Genomic DNA, 25,288 nt, shown 5'->3' on the forward strand with positions numbered 1-25,288 from the left:
CAGTATACTTGGTTGAATACCTCAGAAATTTGCAGCGATTAACCCTCCGCGTGCCAGTGTTGGCATGCGCGCAATAGGTTGCCGACCCCTGCCTTAGTGCTTAATTAAACAGCTAACAGCATTTAACATGACATTCAATGCTCCTCACACTCTGATAAAGCGCTGCATCTTTAAGAGAGCTTGACTTTCGTCTGTTTTAGACTTGGTACACAAAAACAACTTAAGAAAGACCACGTGTAAGCAGTAAAACCTCTTTAACTTGCAGTAATTAGCTGCATGGCTAACAACACGCAGGTTTAGTTACAGAGATGTTCTTGGATGAATTGAAGAAGTCATCACAAATCATGACGGACACATCTGTATGACATTTCCCCTCCCGCTCCCAGACAAAGAAATAAATGAATGAAAATGTGGGAGGATGTCACAGTGGTCTTACCCAATTTTAGCCTTTTGTTTGGGCTTGGATGACGCCACAATCCGGGCCTTCTTGGAACTCTTATTCTTGCCTCTGGATTTGGAGGAACCTGCCCTGTGACTACGGTGCTGCGACGACGAAGACGGAAAGCATTCGGGACTCATGACGCGTGGAATATTTTTCTCTCCCCTCTCTCGTGCTTTGGCGATGGCCTCAGAGATAATTCGATTGGCCTTCTGTTGTTTATCGTCCGAAAGAGATGACTCCATCTGCTGCTGCTGCTGCTGCTGCTGCTGTTGTTGTTGCTGATGCTTCAGCACCCTCTTCTCGGACACGGATACGTACGAGGATGACGAAGAGGAAGAAGAGGAGCTGTTTTTCACTGGAGGGCTGAGTACCCGTGGCTGGCTGCTGGGACCATTAGTGTTCTTAGGAGGCTGTGAGAAAAGAGAGGAAAAAAAGATGTTACCATCCAACCATGATATTAATGTTCTCCATAAGACTAGCTTTGTCTAGAATTGTTGAGTAGGCAGGACTGTACAGGAAACCAATAGATAAGTTTCTATTTCAGTATTCTGTAATTCCATATGCTAAACCCATGATGAACAATACACTATTTAAGATACCATGATGCCATGTAGACTAGTCAGCTGGTAAATTTGAGAGCGCTATTCGACATGAAACAGGATGATGAGCTGAGTTCCATGAACAGCCATAACATTACTCCTCTAGTCATGACCTAGAAAACTTGGACTCGAGCGGATGTAAATACTTTAATAGGTTTCTTATTAAGGGGGACAAAGTCAGTACAGTGAAACAGCTACTCTGCACGTAAGATTAAAGGTTCTGTAAGTGATTTTAGATGTTTCACTAACTTCCAACCTTAATGTTAACTTCAAGCACACAACCTCTCTCCAAAACCCAGACCTCCAAAGAGATGCCAAACAAAAATCATTCACAAGCAGGGTATTAAATTAACGACCTACCAGCCAAATGCTAGCTTTACAGACAGTGGTAGGTAATTTTGCTATTGTACGCTTGTTCGTTTATAATATATACTGTGAAGGCAAAAGCTCTACAGGTTCCTTTTGATAATGTCTGATTTAAAAAATTGGGCTCAAAACAAAAAATATAATAACAGTGTAAATGAAAAGTTAACTGAGATCTTAAAGTCGCAATGTAATGAAAGTAGAGACAAATCTTTTCTTTTTTTCCATATTGTGACGTACATCCGTGTGCAGCGGATTATCAAAAAAGAAAAAAAAAAGGTTGGGCAGGGACTTGATTCTATTCATCAGTTGTTGATTGAATGGAGGCAGGATCTGAATGCGAGCTTGCAGTCGACAGTAAGAAAGGGCTGGGGTTTAAGCAGGCTAAATGATTGGAGAAGTCCACCATACATCACAAGAGAAAAGTCTGTAGTTTCACTGGAAGATCCAGTTATGATGTTTTGATTAAAAATTATAGGCTCAAAAAAAAAAAAAAAAAAGGAAAAAAGAAAATGAAATGTATGCATTTCATTCAAAGTAAGATTAATAACATGAATTTGGAAAAATAGATAGGTGAATTTCCATTTCATGCTGATTTTAATTAAATTAAAAGAAACCAGGGATTGTGTTAGTCCAAAAAACAAAGAAAAACCATTTTTTTTTGCACATTTTATATAGGCCTATATATGTCACATATTTTGAACTGGGAATTTCACCAGCCTTTGTGCCTGGAGGGCAAAACATTTAATTTCATACCTTGTTGACAGGCTAATAACATTTCTGATTGGGTAGTTTACTGATTGCTAAAACATGTCTCGCTCCCCTGATTCTTTTTTGCAGTTACAGTGTCTAGGGCTGTTACTGAGACAGGTGTGATTTCTCACTACACCTTTTACAGTGAGGCCTGTCAGGTAGTAGAGGCACTTTATGTGCTTACAGCTCAAATACCGTTCAAGAGTTTGGGGTCTTTCTTTACCCAGCTCAATATAGGTTGAGAATTTAATAAGCACACTAGGCATTTCATGACCTCGCCAGCAGACTAAACATAAGAGGAGGTCCAAGATAAAAATCCTTGGAGATTCTTTCTCAATCTGATTGTAGCTGAAGCAATGCAGCATGGTAAGCCTGAGTCCACCCACACACACTGGATGACAACATGGGAAATCCTCCATCTTTGAACTGCTGCATCATCATTGTTCCTAAAGCCTGGGTTTCATAATATTCATTGCTCTCCAATCACGTGGCCAACCAGCTATAGAGGAAGATAAAGTAAAGATTTGGACAACTGCACAGGCAAACGCAGAACACCACGGAGGCTGCACACTCATGCACGTATTTATAACTTTATCACCAATTTAAGCATTTAAATATGATAGATATTATTTGTAAACATTCAGAATAGAGGTAATAAGTCACAGTTCATCAGAACGGCATCACCCACTTATCAAAGGTCAAGAATTGAAATCGTCAACCTGAGAGACAGTTTTTTCACACTATCCACCCTCACCCCATGAAATAAAAAGACAGACATGTATAATTCACCGCACGATCATATAACAGGCCGAGACATGCCAACTTTTATTATTCATGCCCATTTCGCTGACTCTCTAATTCCTTAAATTCTCACACTTTTTCTCACCAGGAAAGCAGATAAAGTGAGTTTGAACCCCATAAAGAAGGAGAACAAGATCTTATCTTTTATTTTATTAGGTTTTATTTTGCACACTTGCTCTTTATAAACATTACACACGTCCAAAGCAATGTTCCAGTCATGCCAATAAAGCTTTGTTGAATCTCAAAAAAAGAGATACATAAAATGGGATCACCCGGCCTGCGCTTTCCTGATGGTTAAATAAAAGGGAATTATCTGGAAAGAGTGAAACAAAAGAAAAGAGTGGGGGAGGGTTATAAACACTAACTCATTCGGTGGCTAAACATGAGCCGGAGAGCAGAGTGAGAGAGACTGAGCTCTCCTGAAATATTCACACTAATCCAGTCGAGGCATGAAGGGGTAAATCAACAGGAATGGAGACAAGGAGAAAAGCTATAGGGGAAAGGCGGGAGGGCGTATGTGAGAAAATGAGTAATAGAGAGAATATGACGTGAGCGAGCAAGAGAGAGAGAGCGAGCGAGCGAGGGGAAAATGCAGCAAGCCATGAGCACTGCAGCTATGTTACACATCTATAAATAACTGAAATTACAGGCTGCCAGCGCTGCAGCAATTTCAATCTCTCTCCTCGTTCAGTTCATCAACGTCTCCGCTTATAATGAAACCATATTGAAACAGAAACGTGCATGCGGCGCTGCCACACAAAGCCTGGTGCGCACACGTATGTGGCACATCCCACGGCACTGAAAACGAAACAGGAAGAAGAGCAGACAAGGCACCAAAAGCGAGCTAACATAGCATTCCCTGTTAGCATGCAAGCTAGAAAATAAGAAATGGAGAGAAGCAGTTAGCACAAGATGGCGGCGATTGTGTAGCCTGCCGCATGAGCCTGTAGCTGTTCAGTTCCTGCTGGCCCCCTCCCCCACCTCCACCCTTCCCTCCCCCTCCTCCTCCACCCCATACACAAACACATGCTCGCTCTCTCACTCACTCACTCACCCGTCCTCTCGGTCTCTTCACCGTAGACATGTTTTTTTCTTTTCTTCTTTCCCCCCTCTTCCCTCTCTCCAACCGCCAACAAAAGCCTTGCCCTTTCGCCGTTTTTTTCTCTCTCTCTCTCTCTTGCACGCTCCCTCCTCCCTTCTCTCTCTCTCTCTCTCTCTCTCTCTCTCGCTCACTTTCCCTCTCTCCCTTCCTCCCCCAGCAGGTCCGTGGCTGAAGAAGCCCTGTTCACCTCCTCCTCCTCCCCTGGCCGGGCTGCATGGAGCCGCGCTTCACGGAAAACGAGGGAATGAGGAAGAGACTGATGAAGCAGCCACGCTGGTCCGGGATTCTCTCATTCTGCTGTGCTCAGCTGGGCTCTGTCTATTCTTTTCCCTCCCTCTCTTGCTCTCTCTTTCTCATCGATTCCCTCCACTGTCCGTCCGAGAACAACTGCACTCGATCTCTCCCGGCCGTCGTTTTCTCGTCCACTCTCTTGCGTTCACACACACGCATAGACCGACAAGACTTCTCGTTCCTCTTTCTCCTTTCACATACCAGACGAAGGTAGGATTGCTAACACAAAAGGTTTTTTGTACTGGCTCAGTTGGACGCTCCGTAGCTTGTTTTCCTTATTTCCACTTGTTTTCTTTCCTTCCTTTTCCCTTGTTCCCCTCCCCTGTCTCAGGCTGGGGTGTGTGCGGCGAGCAGGAGACGCAGACGCAGCGGCGAGAAATGAAAGCACAAAGCAGCAAAACGCATCAGCATGAATATTAGAGATGTCGTTAAAATCCGGACTCGTTTTTCACTCTCTCTCCCTTGCTCGCTCACTCTCTCTCTCTCTCCCTCTTTAGCTCATTGTGAAACAGGAGGTCCAGCAGAGGGTGCTAGCTGTTATTACATTAACTTTCACAACTTAACCCTAAAGATACTGAATTTCTTTACTTGCTGAATCCAACCAGGCATAAAAAAAAAAGGAACAACAGCAAGTGTTCAAGAAAATGAATACACCTACACATACATTCAACAGATAATGTGTGTGTCAAAACAGCTTCGTTTTGATCCAAACAAGTAAAATAAGTCACCATTATCATTTTAAATGCATCATAATAATCATGTAAGCACTACAATCATCAGATTTACACACACAGGCAGGTGGCATGAGTTCATGTGCTGCTGGATCGACTAACAGGAAGTGACAACAGATACTCAAAGGGAAATGAGGTCGTGTCCTCACTTTCCCAAAGTGTAATAGATTGGTCATGTGCAACTGTGCACATGCACTGCAAAAAACCCACTTGTGCCCACACATACACACACAGCAAAAAAGAAAGCAAGTGTTTGCACTATGAAAAAATAGAGAGCAGTAAAATTTGTGTTTATGCCCCCACCCCAATCTGAAATCACACACAAAAGTGGGTCAGCTTAGCATAATAGTCCTACAGAGTAGCAGAGAGATTAGCTTTGGCTAGGCCTAGCCTTGGGACTGGAGTAAGATCAACTTTTACAAGGTTAAATAAAGTAAACGCAATACAAGAGACCTGAAAGTCATTTAAAAACACTCCTTCTCACTTGGCGGCACATAGCTGCGGCATGTGCAGATTTCTCCTCTGGCAAGTATAGCCTACTAGGTACAATACTATGGAGCCCTAAAAGGGACATGGTGGTGGAAAAAAATATGCGATGGGAGGAAAAAGTCAATGCTTTTGCGTTCTCTCGCAAATGTTTTGCGTTACCCCGATAAACTTTGTTTGTTTCGAAAAAATGTTTCGAATTCAAAGTTTCTCTGCGGAATGCAAACGTTTTTGTGAGGAAATTCAAAGTTTCTCAGGGGAACGGAAACTGTTAACGAGAGAACGCAAAAGCATTGACAAATAATTTCTTCCATCTCATACTTTTTTCCTTCACTCATATTTTTCTTCTACCACCATGTGCCTTTACGGGCTCCGTAAAATACAATTTTCTGTAACAGGCTTTGTGTGACAGAGAGTGATAACAAAACAGAGAGAGAGATAACAAGGCCTTGAAGTTTGGACTCGTGGAAACCATTCAAACGAATGCTTTAATACACAGTTCACACGATCATCTACTTACATGCAAAAAATAAAATGAAATTAATAAATAAATAGAAATAATAATTAAATAAATCATATAATTAAATATTCCTGCAATTTGTGAAGAGGATGTGGTAATGTGAAACTGTTATTTCTACATTTCTAAAAGATTTATAGGATGTGTTTGGTATTTAATTTTATGTGCAACCTGTACAGGCAGCCAAGAAAGAATAACTTGAAGAAAGATGTCAGTACAGTTGACAGATGTTGAAGATGAAGAAAACAAAGAAAAGAGTGTGCTTGTATGTACTGTATGGAGGAAAAAGAGAGATATGCACATGTTTTGCAGGTCACATGGCACAAACCGCCTCTACACCATGGCCACCAAATGGTTAATATGTAAATAAGATGAAATAGCATCACCAAGATAATGGGAGGAGTTCAGCTCCACAGAGAAAGAAAGAGAGGGAGAAAGAAAGAGTTACATAATAACCGAGTTAATGAAAGAATACAAGCTTGATTGTCTAGGTATTGTTTTTGTAACTGACCTAGTAAAAAATGTAACTTCTCCCACTCTACAAATCAATGCTCTAACTGCAGTAATAAAAGTAATAATGACATTTTTTGGAACCTGGAAAACTGCAGCAGTGCACCAGTGATGACTTGGACCCATAAGACCCACAGTAAGCAGGGTCTGCATTAGCACTATTGTGGTACTGACCACACCAAACATATAGTAGTGGCCAAAAGTGATGTCTGGAGGGGAAATTTGTTTTTAATGACCCTACAAGTTTGATTAAACCATCAAAATGAGGAAAATGGTTTTATATATATATATATATATATATATATGTTAAATTTGAGGAAAGAAGATATTTATCTGACAAAATTATTTGGCCAAAAAGACAAACTACAACTACGGGTTTTATTTTACTATGCAAAATAAAACAGGAAAAGCATACACTGACTACAACATAATCAGTTATTAATATTTATGTTTTAATTTTAGTTATTAATAGTCATGCTGACATGACTACCCTTCCAGGCTCACTATTGGCTAATTCAGAGGTTGAGGGCGGACATTTTTGGTTTGACATCATTGTAGTCCATAGTTCGCAACACTTAAGGCCTGGGTATAGTTAATTTTCCCCATTCCGCTCCGTCTCATGCACAGTTGAGCACGCAAGCCTTTCAAATTATAGCCTAATTATAGCCTAGACGTGTTTGGTGCGTGCGTACTATCTAGTGGACTTTGTCTAGCACTTTTCAAGCGCTTAAGTCACTCGAGTCGCACATGCGATGACACACAGACAGAGCGCGGAATGCGGACGACCGAGGTATAGTTTGGGCTTTATGTGCCACCTCAGTCAGAGTCCATCTTAGACTTTGCTGAAAGTTGCTTAGCTTCTTTATAAATAGCTCCTACTCTTAAACAAGTCCTACTTTTTAACAAGAATGTTGACAGTCAAGTCAAAACTGATGCCTATTCTTAAGAGCATTTTGAAGTTTTATACATATGGCCCCAGATATCAAAGTCATGTAAAGACTAAAATTTCATACTCTTATAAGGCAGGCCTACATGGAATCAGTGCATGTAGAAGGCTGCCTTTCATGTGTGTTTATTAAACATGATGTATAATTAAATTACATCTTAGATACTAATAAAAATGAAGTTATCTTAGCTGTCAGCTAAATTCCTTCCGACAAAAAAAAAAAAAAAAGTTTTAACCAAACAATTTTTTTTAGTTTTTTGACCATCATAGAGTGAAAGTTTATCATTTTGTCTTGCCAATTTACAAATTCATACGATTTTAAACCCCAAAAAAGAGGCGAAAATCGGAACTGGCGTGCTGTTATCTGTGCGCACTGCCGCACGCAAAGAGAGAGAAAGAGAAAGAGACGAGTTTCACACATCGCTGGAACACCGAATTGATTCCTCTTTCACATTTACTTGCGCTTGAACAGACACACAAAATTATGTTAAAATACCTGTCTCAGCAAGTATTCTCTTGGTTATGTCATAAGTGAACAGTTGAGAAAGAAACTGGATGTGTGTCAGTATATTTGGTCTGTGCACTTCGGTCTTAAAGTGACAGCAGCCTAATAGTCCTGCTGTTGTCTGTGTCAATGTTAAAATAAAAAAAATACAGCTTGAACCTATATTTAATTTCTACAATGAACAAATACTGTTATAGTGAGGACAGCAGTCAGGAGGAAAGTGATGACGACAGATTATAGGATAAGTTTATAGAAATATAAAGAAAATGTATATATTTTTATAAACACCTTTCTATTGTAATAGATTTCAAAATGTATTTATTTCTTTGATATCAAAACTGAATTTTCAGCATCATTACGCCAGTCTTCAGTGTCACATGATCCTTCAGAATCATTCTAATATGCTGATTTTGTGCTCAAAAAACATTCCTTATTATTATCAATGTTGAGCACGGTTGTGCTGATACATAACCATGATACATAAAAAAAAATTAAAAATCATTATTCAAAAAAACAGCATTTATTTGAAACAGAAATATTTTGTAATATTATAAATGCTTTAACTGTCACTTTTGATGCCTTAATCCTTGCTGAACAAAGTAATTCAATTATTTTAAAATATCTTACTGACCCCAAACTCACAGAGTACATTGAACTTGAACACTAAACATTGAACGGACCTTCAAAGCTCCAAAGCCTAACCATGAAAATATCATAGACTTGAGTGGAGTGGGTCCTTTTAAATTAGGCCAATAAGCAACCACCCAAACCACCCTCAAACCCAGATGGCAACATCCTACAAATACTCAGAACACCTTGGCATCTACATAGCAACACACTGACAACCACCCACAAAACACCCGCATCATGGAGGTAAGTAACATTTGCAGTTTTGCACAGCAGTCAAGAATAATGTAAAAATCTATGTTTAAGTCAGTTCCTTTCCTGCTGTTAATGAACTCCCTCTTAAGTTTTAAAAAGCACTTTTATATAAAGCACTTTTTTAAAAACCTTACTTAGATATCACATTTTCACACACTTATGCCATATTAAAGTTCTCTCACTTTGATCTGAGCTTTTTAACAGTTTAACACTGTAATGATATCCCTGCCCATAACCTAAAATCTGTGTCCTGTTTAGGTGAAAATGAATTACACTGTCAGGACCAGAGAGAGAGTTTAGAGTCCATAATTAGGACTAGACCTGCAGACTAATGTGGAGTACAGCGGATAGAGCTGGAGGGAAGGAGGGAAAGAGAGGATTAATGAGGGAAGGCCTGATGTGTAGCATTGGTTTCCTGAACCCATTAAACACGACGGCTATTAATGACCCACACAGAACACACCACAAACCCCCTCTAAAACACAGAGAGAGAGAGAGAGAGACACACACACACACACATTTCCTACACGTCCTGTATTTGCTTTCACACGTTCTTCTCTCAAAGACATAATGGCCACATGCAAACAAATCTATCATAATCCTTTACCCATGTAAATCTGTAACCAATGAATATTTTTTTTTTGCTAAATATATTTTAATATGAATGATAACTATATCAGAACATATCAAGCAGGTCATGCACTCAAATCTGAAAATGCACTTCAAATTTGTTCCAGGTTTTTTATTGTGATTTGAGCTAAAGAAGTAAAATCTATGATACCAAAACCAAACAATAACTGAGGTAACAAAGCATTTTGGCCAATATACAACATGTTTTTGCAGCATTGATTATTGTAGCCATTTGCAGACATGTTTGTTGCGCGTGTGACCGCAATGGACAATCAGAAATGTAAGTTAGTCAGAATACGCTCAATGCGCCGCAGTGTGTTCTGCACGATGCCTGCACGCTTGCTTTTCACTCAGTCATTGAGCGTGAACTGAAGTGATATCAGCTTCATTGGTTCTTTGTTTCTATATATAACTTTGCTCGCTTACTGTAAGTAACCTATTGCATTTTATTTTAATTAAACACTGCAAAGTTTTGCAGACTCAATCTGAAACTGCAATGTTTGACATTGTGATAACCATAGCATCAGACAGGACAAAAAAAAAAAAAAAAAATTGTTCTGTTACCTGTATTGTTTCTTTGTTTTTCATTTTATTACTAACTTTTCACTTGATCTTTTTAATACAATTATATAATTAAACAATATTTGAAGGCTACATACTAATGTTTTAATGTTTTATTTACTTATAATTATTGATAGTGTAAGTAATTCATTTATTTACTATTTTTATTTTCAAATAATAATGAAAAAAACCATAATAAAATAGATACAATTTTGCTATGGTACCAAAGTTAGAACCGAGTACCATGACATTTTACTGGTATTGGTACCAACTACTAAATTTTGGTATCATGACAACACTAATTCAGAGTTTGGTTGGGTGACCTAATCTGTCTCAGAGGATTACTATCAACCCCAGCCTCAGTCTACACCCTAACTCACTATAGGGTTCGAAAGAACAGAACAGAACAGAACAGAACAGAACAGGAAAGAAAGAAAGAAAGAAAGAAAGAAAGAAAGAAAGAAAGAAAGAAAGAAAGAAAGAAAGAAAGAAAGAAAGAAAGAAAGAAAGAAAGAAAGAAAGAAAGAAAGAAAGAAAGAAAGAAAGAAAGAAAGAAAGAAAGAAAAAGAAAGAAAGAAAAAGAAAGAAAGAAAGAAAGAAAACATAAATATACATTACACATATAAATTAGGCTGCAACGTAGATTAATAACTGCTAGTGATAGACATAAGACAGACAGACAGACAGACAGACAGACAGACAGACAGACAGACAGACAGACAGACAGACAGACAGACAGACAGACAGACAGACAGATAGATAGATAGATAGATAGATAGATAGATAGATAGATAGATAGATAGATAGATAGATAGATAGATAGATAGATAGATAGATAGATAGGGAATGAAACGTAAGTTTTGTAGGCCATGAGGAACCCAGGAAAAGAGATACATGCCGGGGGGGAAGAGAAAGAGAGCACACAGCGGGTAGCCTTCACTAGACCTTTACACTTCTTTCATTATTTAGAGCAAAAGGGAAAGACTGAGAAAACAAAACACACCGTCAGACCCAGATGCAAACATCACTCAAAACACACTGAACACCATTCACAAAAATGCAAATTCTCAAATCAAAGTACACACACACAAATACAGAGGAAGAACCTGCACAAATTGTTTGCCACTCTTGCATGTGACCAGAGAAAAAAGTCTGGAGGGCCGTAAATGACACAGTGTTCACCGGTGTAATATATTGTTAGCTAACTGCGTGATTTGTATACATTTCTGAAATGTATAACTTGGACGCAGTCACCTCTGATAACAGATCACTCTAAATTGTAATGTAGACGCATGTATTTTCTGTTAAGCTGCTTTGAAACGATATGTATTGTGAAAAGCGCTATACAAATAAATGTGAATTGAATTGAACGTGAATTCTACGTATCTTTATAGACCCCTACATATTTTTATGCAATTTATAATTCATATTTACCATCATCAAATGATTTCCAATCACTGAAATAGGGCCCTATGAAATCTGTTTTATTTTCCCCAAATTCTGTGTATTGCCATTTATTGGTTTAATTAAATTTTTATAATAAAAAAAGCATGTCTACAAAAAAATTATGAAATGAAATTCCAACCAGCAAAGCAAAGGAGCACTCCCTTTATAATAAATGAAGCTGATGTCACTTTAGTCTTGTTATAATCATAAAATCTGTATGCACAATGAATCCTTTACATTTTCTGGATTCCTATTTAATGGTTTAAATGTTAATAATCAAAAAGCATGTCTAAACAAAAAACTAAAATTAAACTTAATTTTATTTCACCACAGTAAGACATTAACATAAGGAAATTGTACTGAAAAGCACAGCAAAATAGAGCAAATGATTAGAGGAAATGTAGTAGATTTTTTTTTTTTTTTTTATCTATCACAGAGGTAACAGCACTTTTTAATGAGAAAAAAACTGATGAACTGCCTTAACTTCTACCTGAGGCTCCTGTTCACCTGTTGACCAATCATAAACCTGCAGCCCTGCAATTCTCGGCCAATCAGAAACTCGCAAATCAATGGCCATTGACAGGCCAAAAACAAATAAACCAAGAGTAACCAAATCAAACACTTCTCCTCCAAACAGAAAACAGTGCAGCTGTAGAAAGCTGAAACGAACATTTTCCAACTCAAAGACGACGTCCCACACCTGTTAAGCTCTCTGCATGTCATGTGAGCGTGTGTGTGTGTGTGTGTGTGTGTGTGTGTGTGTGTGTGAAGGGTTAAACTGCTCAGGCAGGAGATCAGACAGTGTCATTGCCCTGAACTTCTGACATTCCTCTAACCCCCCCTCGCGAGAGCTGAGAAAATGGCCGGCTAGCTCACAAACACACACACACCAACACACACACACGTACCAAAGTCTAAGCGTGCTAATTTTCAGTAGACTGAAGTGAACTCTGCATACATACCACACACCTACAAACACATGCATAGTGAGAAAGTAAAGTAAAAGAGGGCTTGAGAGATTGAGACCTACTGTGTAGTTTGGCCTGGCAAACTTCCCACATGCTTTTTCCCCCTTATGACTCGACTAACCCCTCCCTCTTCTCAACGTCCTTCCTTTTCTGTCCTCCCTCCCCTTCCGCTGTGCAGCAAAGACCGCCTATCTATAGAAATGCTACCAGAAACTCTTCCTGTTTACCTTTAACCCCTCATGTCCCTCCCCAGATCTGTGAACCTCACGGCTTTTCTCCTGACGTCATTCGTCATTTGATTCTGACCCTAGATTAGAGCTTGAGGGAGAAACAGAGCTGTCAGACTGGTTGAATGAGCAAACGTCTGTCTGTCTGAGTCGGCTGGTGGCAGACTTACAAAAACGAATGCATGTGCATGTGCATGAACCACTTATACACACAGATGGGGAGCACAAACACACAGACATGCAGTGGGAGGTAATCAGGTATCAGGTTACTGTGCTGGTTGGAGACTCTGCCTGACAGACCGGCCCAGTTATATAAACCTCACAGATGCAGAGTCAGGAAGCAACAAAGCAAGTTGGCCACACACAGGCATGCACTCACACAAAGAGGCGGATGCGCACACACACAGAGACCGGTTTTACTCACACAGCGCATTCACGCAGCACATGGTAAAAAGCCGACAAGCAAGCAAACATATACACACCTTACTTCACAAACTTTAACCATTTTCAATCAGGCATTAAGACACCTGCATCTTTTACTTATTTTTTTCTCTTAAACATACAGAAACAGAGTACAAATGCCAAGTGAATACCTTTAAATAAATACATTTATGTCAAATATATATTCCCTAAATGACAATGATTCGGCTATGTCTATTAAACCAGCAGTAGTCATCATGTACAGGTAACTGTCAACAATCTTTTCAAACACACAATTGAATGAATCATTGCTGAATAGGGATGTAACGGTACACAAACATGGCGGTTCGGTACGTACCTCGGTTTTGAAGTCACAGTTCGGTACGGGTTCAGTACAGCAGGGGGGAGAAAACTAAAGACAAAATTGCTTCTTATTTTTTATTTTTTTTATTAAACTGTGTGGTTTTTTTTTAACAAATGTATATATGTGCATAAATAAATTCTATTATAATTAAAATGTTCTTAAGGATAAAAAAACTAGCTTAGCTAATGCTGTAAACTATGTGGGGAGCCCTTAATTACACATTATAATATTAAAGGTTACAATTAACAACAGAGCCAAAATTATTCATTTTAGTTGCTATTTATTATTAGATATAATAATCAACACTCACATAAAAAAAACATGTACTGTAAATTGCATATAGAGGGTTTTCACAACACGTCATCAATCCGGAATTCGGCCATATTGGAGGCACTGAACGTAAACAATGCCACTGAACTAAATGGACTCGCAAATTTGGCTTATTATTGCCGCTGAAAAATGGTCGTGTTTTGGTCTGTACTAATCGGTCGCACCGGGAAAAACATTTGGAGTTCTATAGACTGTCAAAAGTTAAAGAGAAGAGTGCAAAAAACTGAGGAAAGAGGCGTGTGTGGTTGAGAGAGGCACAGTATCAGCTCATCAACGACATGTGTAAATGAAGCGTTGAATATGGCTAAAATGTTGACGTAAAGTAGTTCACTATGGCTACGTTCACACTGTCAGTCCAAATCAGGATTTTTTTATATCCGATTGGAATCTGATCTAAAATGATGTCCACACTGTGTATCGCAACTGTTCAGATCGATTTGTGTGTCCATGCAGCTCTTTCGTTTTCCGGAATATCTGCATTGATTTCTATGGCAATGACGTTAAGTTGATGGAGGGGTTTGCATTTGCAATAGAGATGTTGTCTTATTTAAATTTTACAACATGGAAATGTGTAGCCGCCGCGCTGGACTACTGTGTCTTGACTCTTGAGCCTGCTGCAGAATTGTAGGAGGCTGGTATGCACAGCTTTTTTCTGCGCTCGTCTCCGCCGGTTTCAAAATTAAAAAATAATAATTTTCTGCTCGTCCAACACTTTGCAACAACACAGCCTTGTTTCGGCAGTGACTTTCAGCATGTTTCCTATAACAACGTCTGACGTTCACATTTTGCGTGCCGTGAGAAAGTCACATAATCACGCGAAATCTGATCAGCGGATTTCCTGAATAGGATTTCATGAAACGGATTTCATGTGATTTTTTTGCTGTTCACGTTAGCTAATTCTGATCAGATTTCAATCGGATGTGGACAAAAATCGGATTTGGACTGACAGTCTGAATGTAGCCTATGTCGGGATAAGAAATAGAAGGAAGAATTGTCGGGTCGTCAGTCCATGACTAAGAAGCTAGCTCGTTCGGATCTTTACCACATATTAACTTTAGTTTGGGAAATAGGAAAATACAAGTATTAGATTGAGACTCAATATTTAATCACTCGGATCGGATTGGGCACACAAAAAAAATGATCGGGACATCCGTATTAAAGGGATAATTCTATTGATGGACCCCACTGACTTCCATAGTATGGGAAAAGATGGAAGTCAATGGGATCAATCAACTGTTTTTGATTACCAACATTCTTCATATATCTTTTGTGCTCAGCAGAAGAAAGAAATTCATACAGGATTGGAACAAGTTGAGGGTGAGTAAATGATGACAGAATTAAAAAAAATTGGGTGAACTATCCCTACACAAATAAACAGACAAATATTTCTGCCATCAGTGGAGAAAGATCCTCTACATAGCCAGATTAAGCAGTTACAGCATCTACCAGCAGGGGCTAAATGGGCTATGTTAAAACTCATTTAAAATGCGAAGAAGGAATTTAGATAAAACCACAAAAGTACAGTAAAAACCGAAAATTTAATTTCAAGAGTCAGAGAAAGAATTAAAAAAAATGATAATGGAAAAATACACCTTAAAAAAGCGGATCCATCATCTGGATCCCATCCAGACAGTAGGTTAGGGGGTTTGTGTGTGCATGTGAGTGATGTGGATTGGTATTTGCATCTATGTTGCTGAATGTCCATTCTGCACAAAGCAGCAGCACAAAGGGGCTCTGTTCATGCCGTCAGCCGGTCTCGTTCGCTCTCTCGGGCCCTCACACTATCACACCACCCTGTAACACTGTGGCCGCTGCTGCTCTACCCTGTCACTCATTCAAAACCATTTTTGTTGATTCCTAAACTGTCAGATCAAATGGTAATTTATTTATTTAAATCAAACATTAAATCTCAATCATTTTCAATCCTGATCAACAAAGCTGCTTTCATATCACAAGGGGTTCATTAGAATGGGAAGGCATGATATGACATTTCCCATAGACTGATGTGGAATACATGATCTTGTATTTTCTACAAACATAAGGTAAACCACAAAAAAGTAAACCACAAAAAAAAAAAAAACATTCCCCTGCCTCTACTGCAACTAAACTGACATCCTAGGTGAAGACAAGTTTCAATACTGAAACACCAAACTCTCGTGATCCAGAGACTCAGGACATTAAAGCACAAACTCGAGACCCTCAGGGAGAGAGAAGGTTGAGTGCATCTCTCTCTTTTACCCTGGGACTGCCTCACATTATACATCTGTTGGCTTTCCACAGCCCAGTGCACATGAATGGCTCATCTTTCTCTCTTTCTCTTCTCTCTCTCTCTCTCTCTCTCTCTCTCTCTCTCTCTCTCTCTCTCTCTCTCTCTCAGACACACACACAAATGTGTCTACAGGACACACTCACTACAGGAAGTCACACGATATGAACTCTGATCCACATCCTGCCTCTGCTTTAATTAAGGATCTGCGAGGACAGGCAGATTGACTAAAGGGGAACATAACAATCCATCTTGACTGACTTTGCTTTCAGTACCTTTGTAAAGTCTAGTTAATTTGTAACATATAAAACAGTAGATTGATGCACCAATACATTATAATTGTTTTTATGTTATGGCTGATAACCATAAAAGGCCAATATTAAAATGTAATAATATTTTGTCTAAATAAATCAAAATTAAAACACAATATAAATTATATCACATTTAGCAGAGTGTTTTTTAAAGATTACGTGTAAGTGATTCACAGCAAAGGTAATCTAACTGTAAAAATGGTAAATAGAATGCACAATTAAATATAGGCTATTAGGCTAGTCTGCAAATCCAACTAGTGCTGGGCGATAAAACTATAACGATAATTATCACAATATCATTTTCCTCTATAGAATCATACACCTGGTGCAATGCGGCGCCAGGCGCGACGCAAGTGTTTTTTTTGCTAGTTTCAGCCCGACGCAGTTATCATTTTCACGTCCAATGGGGCAATAAAATCAACTAAAAGTCAATGGTTCAATATTTTTTAGTTATTTAAAGAGCACGTTAGGAATGTGCGCCTATAGGCGGGTCCACAACGCGCGTACATTCTGCTTATTACACACACAGGGACGCACGCGCAGCAGCACACAAACTAGCCAAATATTAAAAATAAAAGGATTACAATGTAAAACCTCGCTTTAACCTCGTACACGAGCAGATCCGTTTCCTCTGGAGACGTGTTCAGTCTTTCCACTATCAAATTCCGTCATGGCGCGAGTGCAACTGGCATTTAAAGGGAATGGGAGATGAGACTCTGATTGCTTTATTGCATGTAAAGCCCAATACACAAATACTATGGACGATCAAATTTTACCCTATAAAATGTTAGACTCTAAAAATGAGGTTGTTACATTTTTTACAGATGCTACTACTGTTTTTGTTAATGAACATAAATGTACATCATTCTGCATCCCAACTTAAGTAACTGCTACTGTCACTCCACTCAGGCTACTGTTAAATGTGCATTTCTAAGAGACAAAACATGTAGGCTAATATTAATTTGTGAAATGTTCACTAGTTTGGCACGTTTTTTTATGTACTGATGATAAAACCACAATTAACTGTCTGGTTTCTACAACTTCCACTCAGGAGCAAAAATCTGCCTTTAAATTCGAAAGAAATACATATTTGACATTTATTGTGATAATTATCAATATCGACTGATTCTCATGATACTTTTTTTGGCCATATTGCCCAGCCCTACTGCCCAGCCCTACATGAAACATTAACAATACTGATAAAAACGATCATATTGGCCAATAATCAATATGGTACAATGAACTACAATCCATCTCTCTATTGACAAACAAAGAGGAGACTCCAGTTTGCATTTCTCCTAATGGAAAAACAAGAGCACTGGCAAATCAGAATCTGTATTTGGGTGTGCGTATTTGTGAGCGCAAGTCTGACTGCGAGAGCACTCCATGTGCCTGGTAGAACTGGTGGAGAGAGTTCACAGTGTGTGTGTCTGTCTGTCTGTGTGTGTGTGTGTGTGTGTGTGTGTGTGTGTGTGTGTGTGTGTGTGTGTGTGTGTGTGTGTGTGTGTGTGTGTGTGTGTGTGTGTGTGTGTGTGTGTGTGTGTGTGTGTGTGTGAGAGAGAGAGAGTGTGACAGCTGAATCACTGAGCCTCAACTCCCTGTGTCAGCAGCAAAGAGCTGAGGGGAAAGACTGATGCTCATGCATCACAACAGAGAGAGTGAGACAGAAAAAGAGACAGACAGATAGTGAGAGAGAGAGAGAAAGAGTTGACACTGCCAGGCAGTATTGCTGAAAGAACTGCCTGCTGCTTGCGATCACAGTCTAGACAGTACTCCTGCTCTTTTCTCTCTCTCTCTCATTCTCCATTTCCCTCAGGAAACCTCATTATCAACATCTCCCTTCTGCCTGCACTCACACACAAACACTAATCTCACATCAACACACACATTCAGAAAAACCACAAGCCAGACCCACTCTAGTCAGAGTGCACCTCCCACTATCCTATGGTTGGCCTGACCCACATCTTGTTATAGCCTTAAGTACGCTTAGCCCCAGTAAGTCCTAAACACCACTGCAACTCTTAATCGGCTGCTACAGGTCTGTCTAAAGGCCCTTGACAGGAGGAGTGGTGAATTATTATTTAATGGAGCCAGTCTGTCTTGACCTTTCTCTTCCTGTACAGTTGAACACTACAATGTAGCCTGTTGTCAAAGTAAGCCATTGTCTGCTTGGCAACATTCCAGCAATAATTTAATTTATCTCTCATCCATATCATTAACTTGTTTAGTCCCTGTGTTGATAAACACCAACAACGACTATAAAAACCCTGTTGCAAATCATTCACATCCGCTCAAAATAAGCCAAGCAGAGCTGATAACTGAAACTGAGAGCTCATAGTTGTAATCTCTGACACACTCCATCATCCCAGCACTGAACCTTTAAAGCCATCAAACAAAATAAGATACATTTGGGAAAGAGCTGAGAACTGCTTCTCTCACCTGTACATTGTATGCCATTGGCACATCCTCCATGCCTTCCTGCTCCTTCACTTCCTCTTCTCGGTCATTCCCTAATCCTACATTTATCCAAGAGTGATTGGAGTTCTCTTCCTGGTCTAGTGCCTCCAGCTGGGGCAACAGCTCATCGCCCATAAGGTCAGAAGCTTCACCCAGATCGTCAAGTCTTTGATCAGGTTGCTCTCCAAGCAAGACCTCCTCCAGAGCCTGAAGCCCATTAATGCTGCTTACGCTCTGGTTCGCAACCAAAGATCCAGGCACATCACAGGTCCTTCGCTCTGCCGTAGAGAACGGACGGTTTGCAGAGAATGAGTTCAGGCCATCTGAGAATACATCAGAGGAGCTGAAGGGATTCTGGTCTGATTTGGAGCTACGTAAGGGGCACTGTTGTGCTGGACTGCCCGGTATTCGGACTTGTTGCTGCTGATGTTCCATTCCGGAATTAGACAAGAAAGGACAACCTGTATCCAACAGGTTTGAAGCTGATGATGAGATGACCATAGAAGAGGTTGTAATAGACACTGGGGCAGAGGAGTAAGACTGGGTTTCATTTACTACAGGGGGAACGTAACGAGCAGTGGGATAGGACGAAGCATGGCTAACCGAGTCATTTGGGAAAGAATGGGTTGCAGGGGAAGACTGGACAGGGAAGGCCAGGTCATTGTCTTCCAACCTTGGACCTGTAGTAAAACCTTGGACCCCTTGTGCCACCTGAAAGCCACTGTGTTGAGAAGACACAGGCCTCATTGAGGCCTCAAGATACTGTTTGGACTGTGAATGACCACTCGGGGCAACTGTAGGGTGAAAGGGACTACCCTCTACACTGAGCGAGTTATGGTGGCGCTGCTGGGAATGATTTTGGGGGACATTGCCCTCATAGTAAAAATTGAGATGTTCCTGATAGGTCTTGGGAATTTCGTGCAAGCCCTGATGGGTATGTTGGTGTGGAAGCTGCAGCTGGTTTGAGATTGGGTGTTGATTGAGACTGTGCTGTCTCTGCTGAAGATGTTGATGACTGTACTGCTGATGTTGAGCTTGATGCTGCTGAAACTGTTGTTGCTGTTGAAATTGTTTATGTTGAAGTTGTTGATGAAGTTGTTGGTGGTGTTGATGGTGCTGATGGTAGTTATTCCCTTTTTGATCATGGTTTCCCCACATGGGGCTGTTGTGAAGAAACAGTCCATTGGTCTGGGGCACTTGGTTCATAGTATGCCCTTGAAATGGTTGCTGCTGTGGCAAAAATGCTCTTCCATCATTGCTCCCTACTTCTGGACCAGGAAAGGACTGTTCCATTGAGGTCTGTGCCTTCACAGTGTCAAAATGCCCCACAGGTTGACTGTAGGGTATCCCATGTTGGATGGTAGAAGATCTGGACCCTGCATCCACCTGAAGATTATCCAAACTAGGACCCAGGTGAAGTTCATCATCCAAGGACACTGACCCAGGGGTAAACCCTGGATCATCCTGGACTAGGCTGTCAAGCCCTCCCCCAAATATGTTAGGGTCATCAAAGAAGTCCATGATGGGATCAGTCATTGTATGAGTTCAGTGCATGAAGTGTCTGCCCCCTCAGCGGCCCCTACGACAGGACTGCTGAATGCAACAGGGAGCTAAAGACGGTCAGAGTTTGTTGAACCACTGTGTGTCCATCACCAAGAAGGGCAACAGTCTAGAAAAAGATAAACAAAATTACACAACTTTAGATGCAAAACAATTAATATGGAATTCAGAACTATTTCAATAACCTTCTACAAAATCATTAATTGAGCACATTTTAAAATAGGTTTTGAATCCAAAAACATCATTGGTACCACATAATTGCATCACAGTTCTCTAAACTTGGCTAATATAAGTCGAATTTGACATACTGTATTCAGAACGCAAGACTTCAGGTATTACTGCTTTTAACACAGAGTTCAGTTCAAAACAGGATTGGCAAAACTGAATTTGCCACACAGTCCAGTTGAATTGGAATGACAGGAAGTGGAATGGATTGAACTGAACTGAAATTCAAAGAAATTCAACAGGTAATGGCATTCTTCAAAAAACAAAGACCTTGATTAAGCTAGTTCAAATGTGTTTAAATGGAATGCAGTAATTCTAAGACAGATTGACATCTCTGATGTCTTCTAGCCATATAACAGATAACTATATGGTCAGGCGACGTATGCAGAAACAAAATGGCACTGTGAATGCTACCATTTGTTTTTGGGACATGTACGATTATCAACACAGAATATTATAATGTACTGTGTTGTATACTTTTTATCATCATTTATATAAGAATGTTTACACACTGATCAGTTTTATTTGCTTATAAGTGATGGTTTATCATTATATATTATCATTATGCCACAATGATAGTATGACGTAATACACCCACATCTCAGCATAGACTTCCAAGTAGGAAGTTCCCCATCAAGTGGTGTTCTATTGAATTTACCCAAGTAAGAAACAGAGAATTCCAAACTGCCGAAATGTAATGGAATGCACCATAAACTTAGCAGGAAGATGGACCTTTAGCAGTAGCACTGAACATATACTTTAAATACAAATCCGTTGTTACATCACTCCATAACAAGATACAGTACTGCATTAATGCTCTTCTAACATGCCCATGTCCTTAAGTAAGACTCTGGCAATAAACTCTTCCAGAACACCCTGAGGCCTGAGAGAGGTGAAAGGGGAAGGAATGTCTAGGGAACATTTGGCACCATTAGTGGAGCTCGGAAACAGGCATTACAACAAGCACAGCAGCTGAAGAGCTTTCAACACCAGACAAAAACCAGGTGCTTCACACTCCCCTCAGACTTCCCTCAGTTATGGATGAAAGAGAGTGAGTGGGAACTGCATAATTCTTTGTCAAGCCCTGGTCAGGAGAGCGGCAGGAGCTGTGTGGGACATACAGACAGCTCATTCCATTTCATGCACGCATGCACACACACACACAACCGGACAGAGAGGGTGAGAGAGAAACAGGCTGTCCTGACCAACACCGGCTGTGGAGGAGGTCAGTCACGACCTGATGACTCACAACACACACAGATAAACAAAATGGCAGTGCACAGAAACCAAGACATGGTCCAGAACTACAATACCATTTTGTGGTTTCATCCTTTATCCCACTATACCTACAATAATTATTTAGTCGAAACATAGGGAAGCATAATACTTTAAAGTGTCGCTCCACATCTTGACTATGATATTTTTTTTTGCCATCTGAAATAGACTGTAACAGCTATTTTATATTGATTTTATTTTTTTTTAAAGCAAGGAAGAAAACACATGGAGGGCCAGTCCTATGGGTGGTAGATTTCAAAGAAGAAAAAAGCAGCTCAAACATGAGTCTTATCTCATATCAACCAAAAACTCACAGCTCTGTGTAGGGATTTTCAATCATAAATGCAGCGGCATCTGCGTCTGTCACCAGTGTTCAAAATTACAAGGCACCTCCCATTATCTAGGGCTGGCTTTAGTGAACTGTTTTGCAAGTAGTACACACCTGTCTCAAACCAGGAAGCATTTGGGCAGGAACATTGTAATTAAGGCTTACTGTCTTTTCAAGTCATCTGGGAGAAACTGATATGATATCAGACTATGGGCCCTATCTTGCACCCAGCGCAATTGATTTTGTACACCGATGCATGTATCATTCCTATTTTGTACCCGCGCACAGCACACTTTTCCCTCCACAGACGCACGTCGGTAAATTAGGAAATGAACTTGCGCTCCCGGGGGCGGTTCAGCGCAAAGAGGAGGCGTGTTCCGGCGCAAATGTTCCCTGATGCTATTTTGCTGGTTTAGAAAACAATTCCGCCACTGACCAGGAAAAACCTAGTCTAAAGTCAGTGGCGCGTTGCTGCGCATGTTATTCATATGCTATTTTAAGGGCGCATGCTTGGCCATAATCAATGTAGCGTGTGCACAACGCGCATACACTTTGCTTCTCTCATCTACACACAGACGCAGCAGTTCTCGTTTTTAGAAAACTATACATTATTACAAGGAAAATTAACACACGAGGGAAATCATTGTTGTGTCCATAAATATGTGAAAAAAATGGGCATAAATCTAGCTTACACATTTACCCAAATTATTATACGCCTTTTTAAGCGAAGCTAATTTGGGTGGGTTTCTCCCATCTCCAATGTCACTTCTCTGTCTTTTACGGCCCTGATGAGAACGTTGGTCTCCTCAGCTGTGAACCGCTCCTGGCGTGCGCCTGGCAAATCCGCCGTTATAATAGCAATCCGCCACGGAACAAGAGCGCCTGCTCTTAAAGGGAATGTGAGATGTCGCTCTGATTGGTTTATTTCACGTTACGCCCAAACAACACCTATGAATAATGAAGCTATTTCAGACCAACCCATTTTAGATTTAAGTCGGGCCGGGCGCAAGAGTCATTTATCCCGCCGGTATAATAGCAACAGCACCCAAGATCCGCCCACAAAGTTACTTGCGTTTCGCGCTTGATACTTGCGTTTCAGATCGTTAAAATAGGACCCTATATCATATTATATAGAGGCACCAACATAAATCACTTTGTTTCTTAAATATTTAAGTCTGGAGTATAAGGATGGGACTGGAAAAATTACAGTATGATTACTGCTGCCTTGATTAAGGAATTGTGAAAAGTGTTGATTACACAATTCCATTTAAATCTACCGCCGTTTTAAATTTACAATATGTTTAGAACCAAAGTGTAAAGAATCAGTGGCAATTTACAATTATCATTGCAACTATGGATACACAGATCTGATATTCAGTATCAGTATCGGTCCAATACTGAAATTTTTGCTGGATCGGGTATCGGTCAGATGAAACCGATCCAAATCCATACGCACATATACTGTGCATACGCATGGTTGTTACTGTTAACAATGTTTAAAACTGCTAAAATGTTTAGATTTTATAAAATTACTGTGCACCAAATATTTTTTTTCTAGAAATATGTTTGCTGCTGATTTTTTTGGTTTTTTGTTGTTGTTCTCTATAATAAAGGTGTATATATTTAGTGGATTGTGTTTAACAGATAAAATATTGATCATCAGTTGACTTGCGCTGAAATTCAAGGCTCAAACAATGAGACTGTGTATGCAATGAGTCTCAGCTCAGGTATTACCACATTGCTTGCCTCCTAGAGTTGTCACGATATCGAAATAATACGTTTTCTACAAAACATGACTAAAATATCTCAATACCAATACAGAGCCGATACCACAGTCGAAACCTAAAACAACAGGAAAAGTCATTGAATAATAGATGACAGAATATGCAACTTAAAATTCTTTGTTTTATTTATTAATTTAAACAAGATAAGATTAACGTGTTTGAACGGGGGATCAAGTCAAATTTAAGTTATTACTGCCCGCAACTGCCTCATCAAAACAAAAAGTTTGCTTGTCACAAAATAAATCGCACTCATTTGAGGGCATGAGCATGATAGCTTATTATTTTATCTATCACATTTATTAACCTGTTGTCTAGGAGTGGGCGATGTGACTAAAAACGTATTTCACAATATGAATTTTTTTTTTTTTTTTACTTTAACAATATATCCCAATATATGTATTTTGCTATTTTATTTTGTGTTTGATATTAAAAATAGGAACAAAGAAGCAAATTGTTTCACTCACTGACAATCACTGTATTGTTTTATTTTTATGACTGGACCTATATATAGGTTTTTTGGTGGCTTATTTTACTATCAGGAGTACAGAGAATATAAAAACATTGTACAGTCAAATACAAATTGACTTTCATAAATGGTGGTAATTAAATCAATTTATCAAACTAACAATTTTAGTTAATGTTTTAAAACATAGGCCTATTCAAATTAAAATGTAATAATAAGGCGTTAAGATTTTTTCCATCTTTTCCACCTCACTTTTAAGTCGCTTATGAATGCCCGTGTGGCCGTGCGCATTTTACTTTCGGTTTCAAATTAGCAGCAATTCAGGGGCGGCAATTGCTTGAATGGTAGGTTGATTATTATTCTTAATGAAAAACAACAACAAAACAGTACAATGACACACTCGCTTATATTAAACAGAACTTTTATTAACAAAACGAATAAGACGACTTAAAAACGAATAAGCACGGCATACACCATGCATTGTTGTGCGCTTGAAGGTGTATGTTTAAATTAGAAGTGTTAACTCTGGATGCTGCCACCTTCATCATGCAAAGTTTACAGATTGCCTCATTAATGTTTGCATAATCTCTTTTACATTTAGTTTTTAAACCAAATCTGTATTTAACCACCATCGTCTTGTCAGTCAGCTCGCCTCACTCTTTCTGCTGATCTGTTCTGCGATTGCGTTCGGCTCAGACTGTTTTGAGCAGACATGTTCAGTTTTTAATTGTAGGCTACAGTCGGT

The 25,288-nt window shown here is 39.6% G+C and overlaps 1 protein-coding gene across 9 annotated transcripts in view; it reads right to left on the reverse strand.

Moving 5' to 3' along the window:
• chd9 (chromodomain helicase DNA binding protein 9) overlaps positions 1 to 25,288 on the reverse strand; it is a 76,067-nt gene that overhangs the window by 44,837 nt on the left and 5,942 nt on the right. For 7 of the 9 annotated variants that reach the window (XM_082161083.1, XM_082161082.1, XM_082161080.1 and 4 more), the window contains exons 2-3: positions 18,891 to 20,577; positions 437 to 852 (exon numbers count right to left, since the gene is read on the reverse strand). In XM_082161083.1, coding sequence (XP_082017209.1) covers positions 437 to 852; positions 18,891 to 20,444 — 1,970 coding nt within the window. In that variant the 5' untranslated portion in view covers positions 20,445 to 20,577. Of the gene's footprint in view, positions 1 to 436; positions 853 to 4,012; positions 6,131 to 12,595; positions 13,465 to 18,890; positions 20,578 to 25,288 lie in introns of those variants that run through there. The other 2 variants (XM_082161085.1, XM_082161084.1) reach the window with 2 other exon arrangements.

Source organism: Leuciscus leuciscus, assembly GCF_965113295.1.
Source record: "Leuciscus leuciscus genome assembly, chromosome: 2".
In the NCBI taxonomy this organism is placed as follows: Eukaryota; Metazoa; Chordata; class Actinopteri; order Cypriniformes; family Leuciscidae; genus Leuciscus; species Leuciscus leuciscus.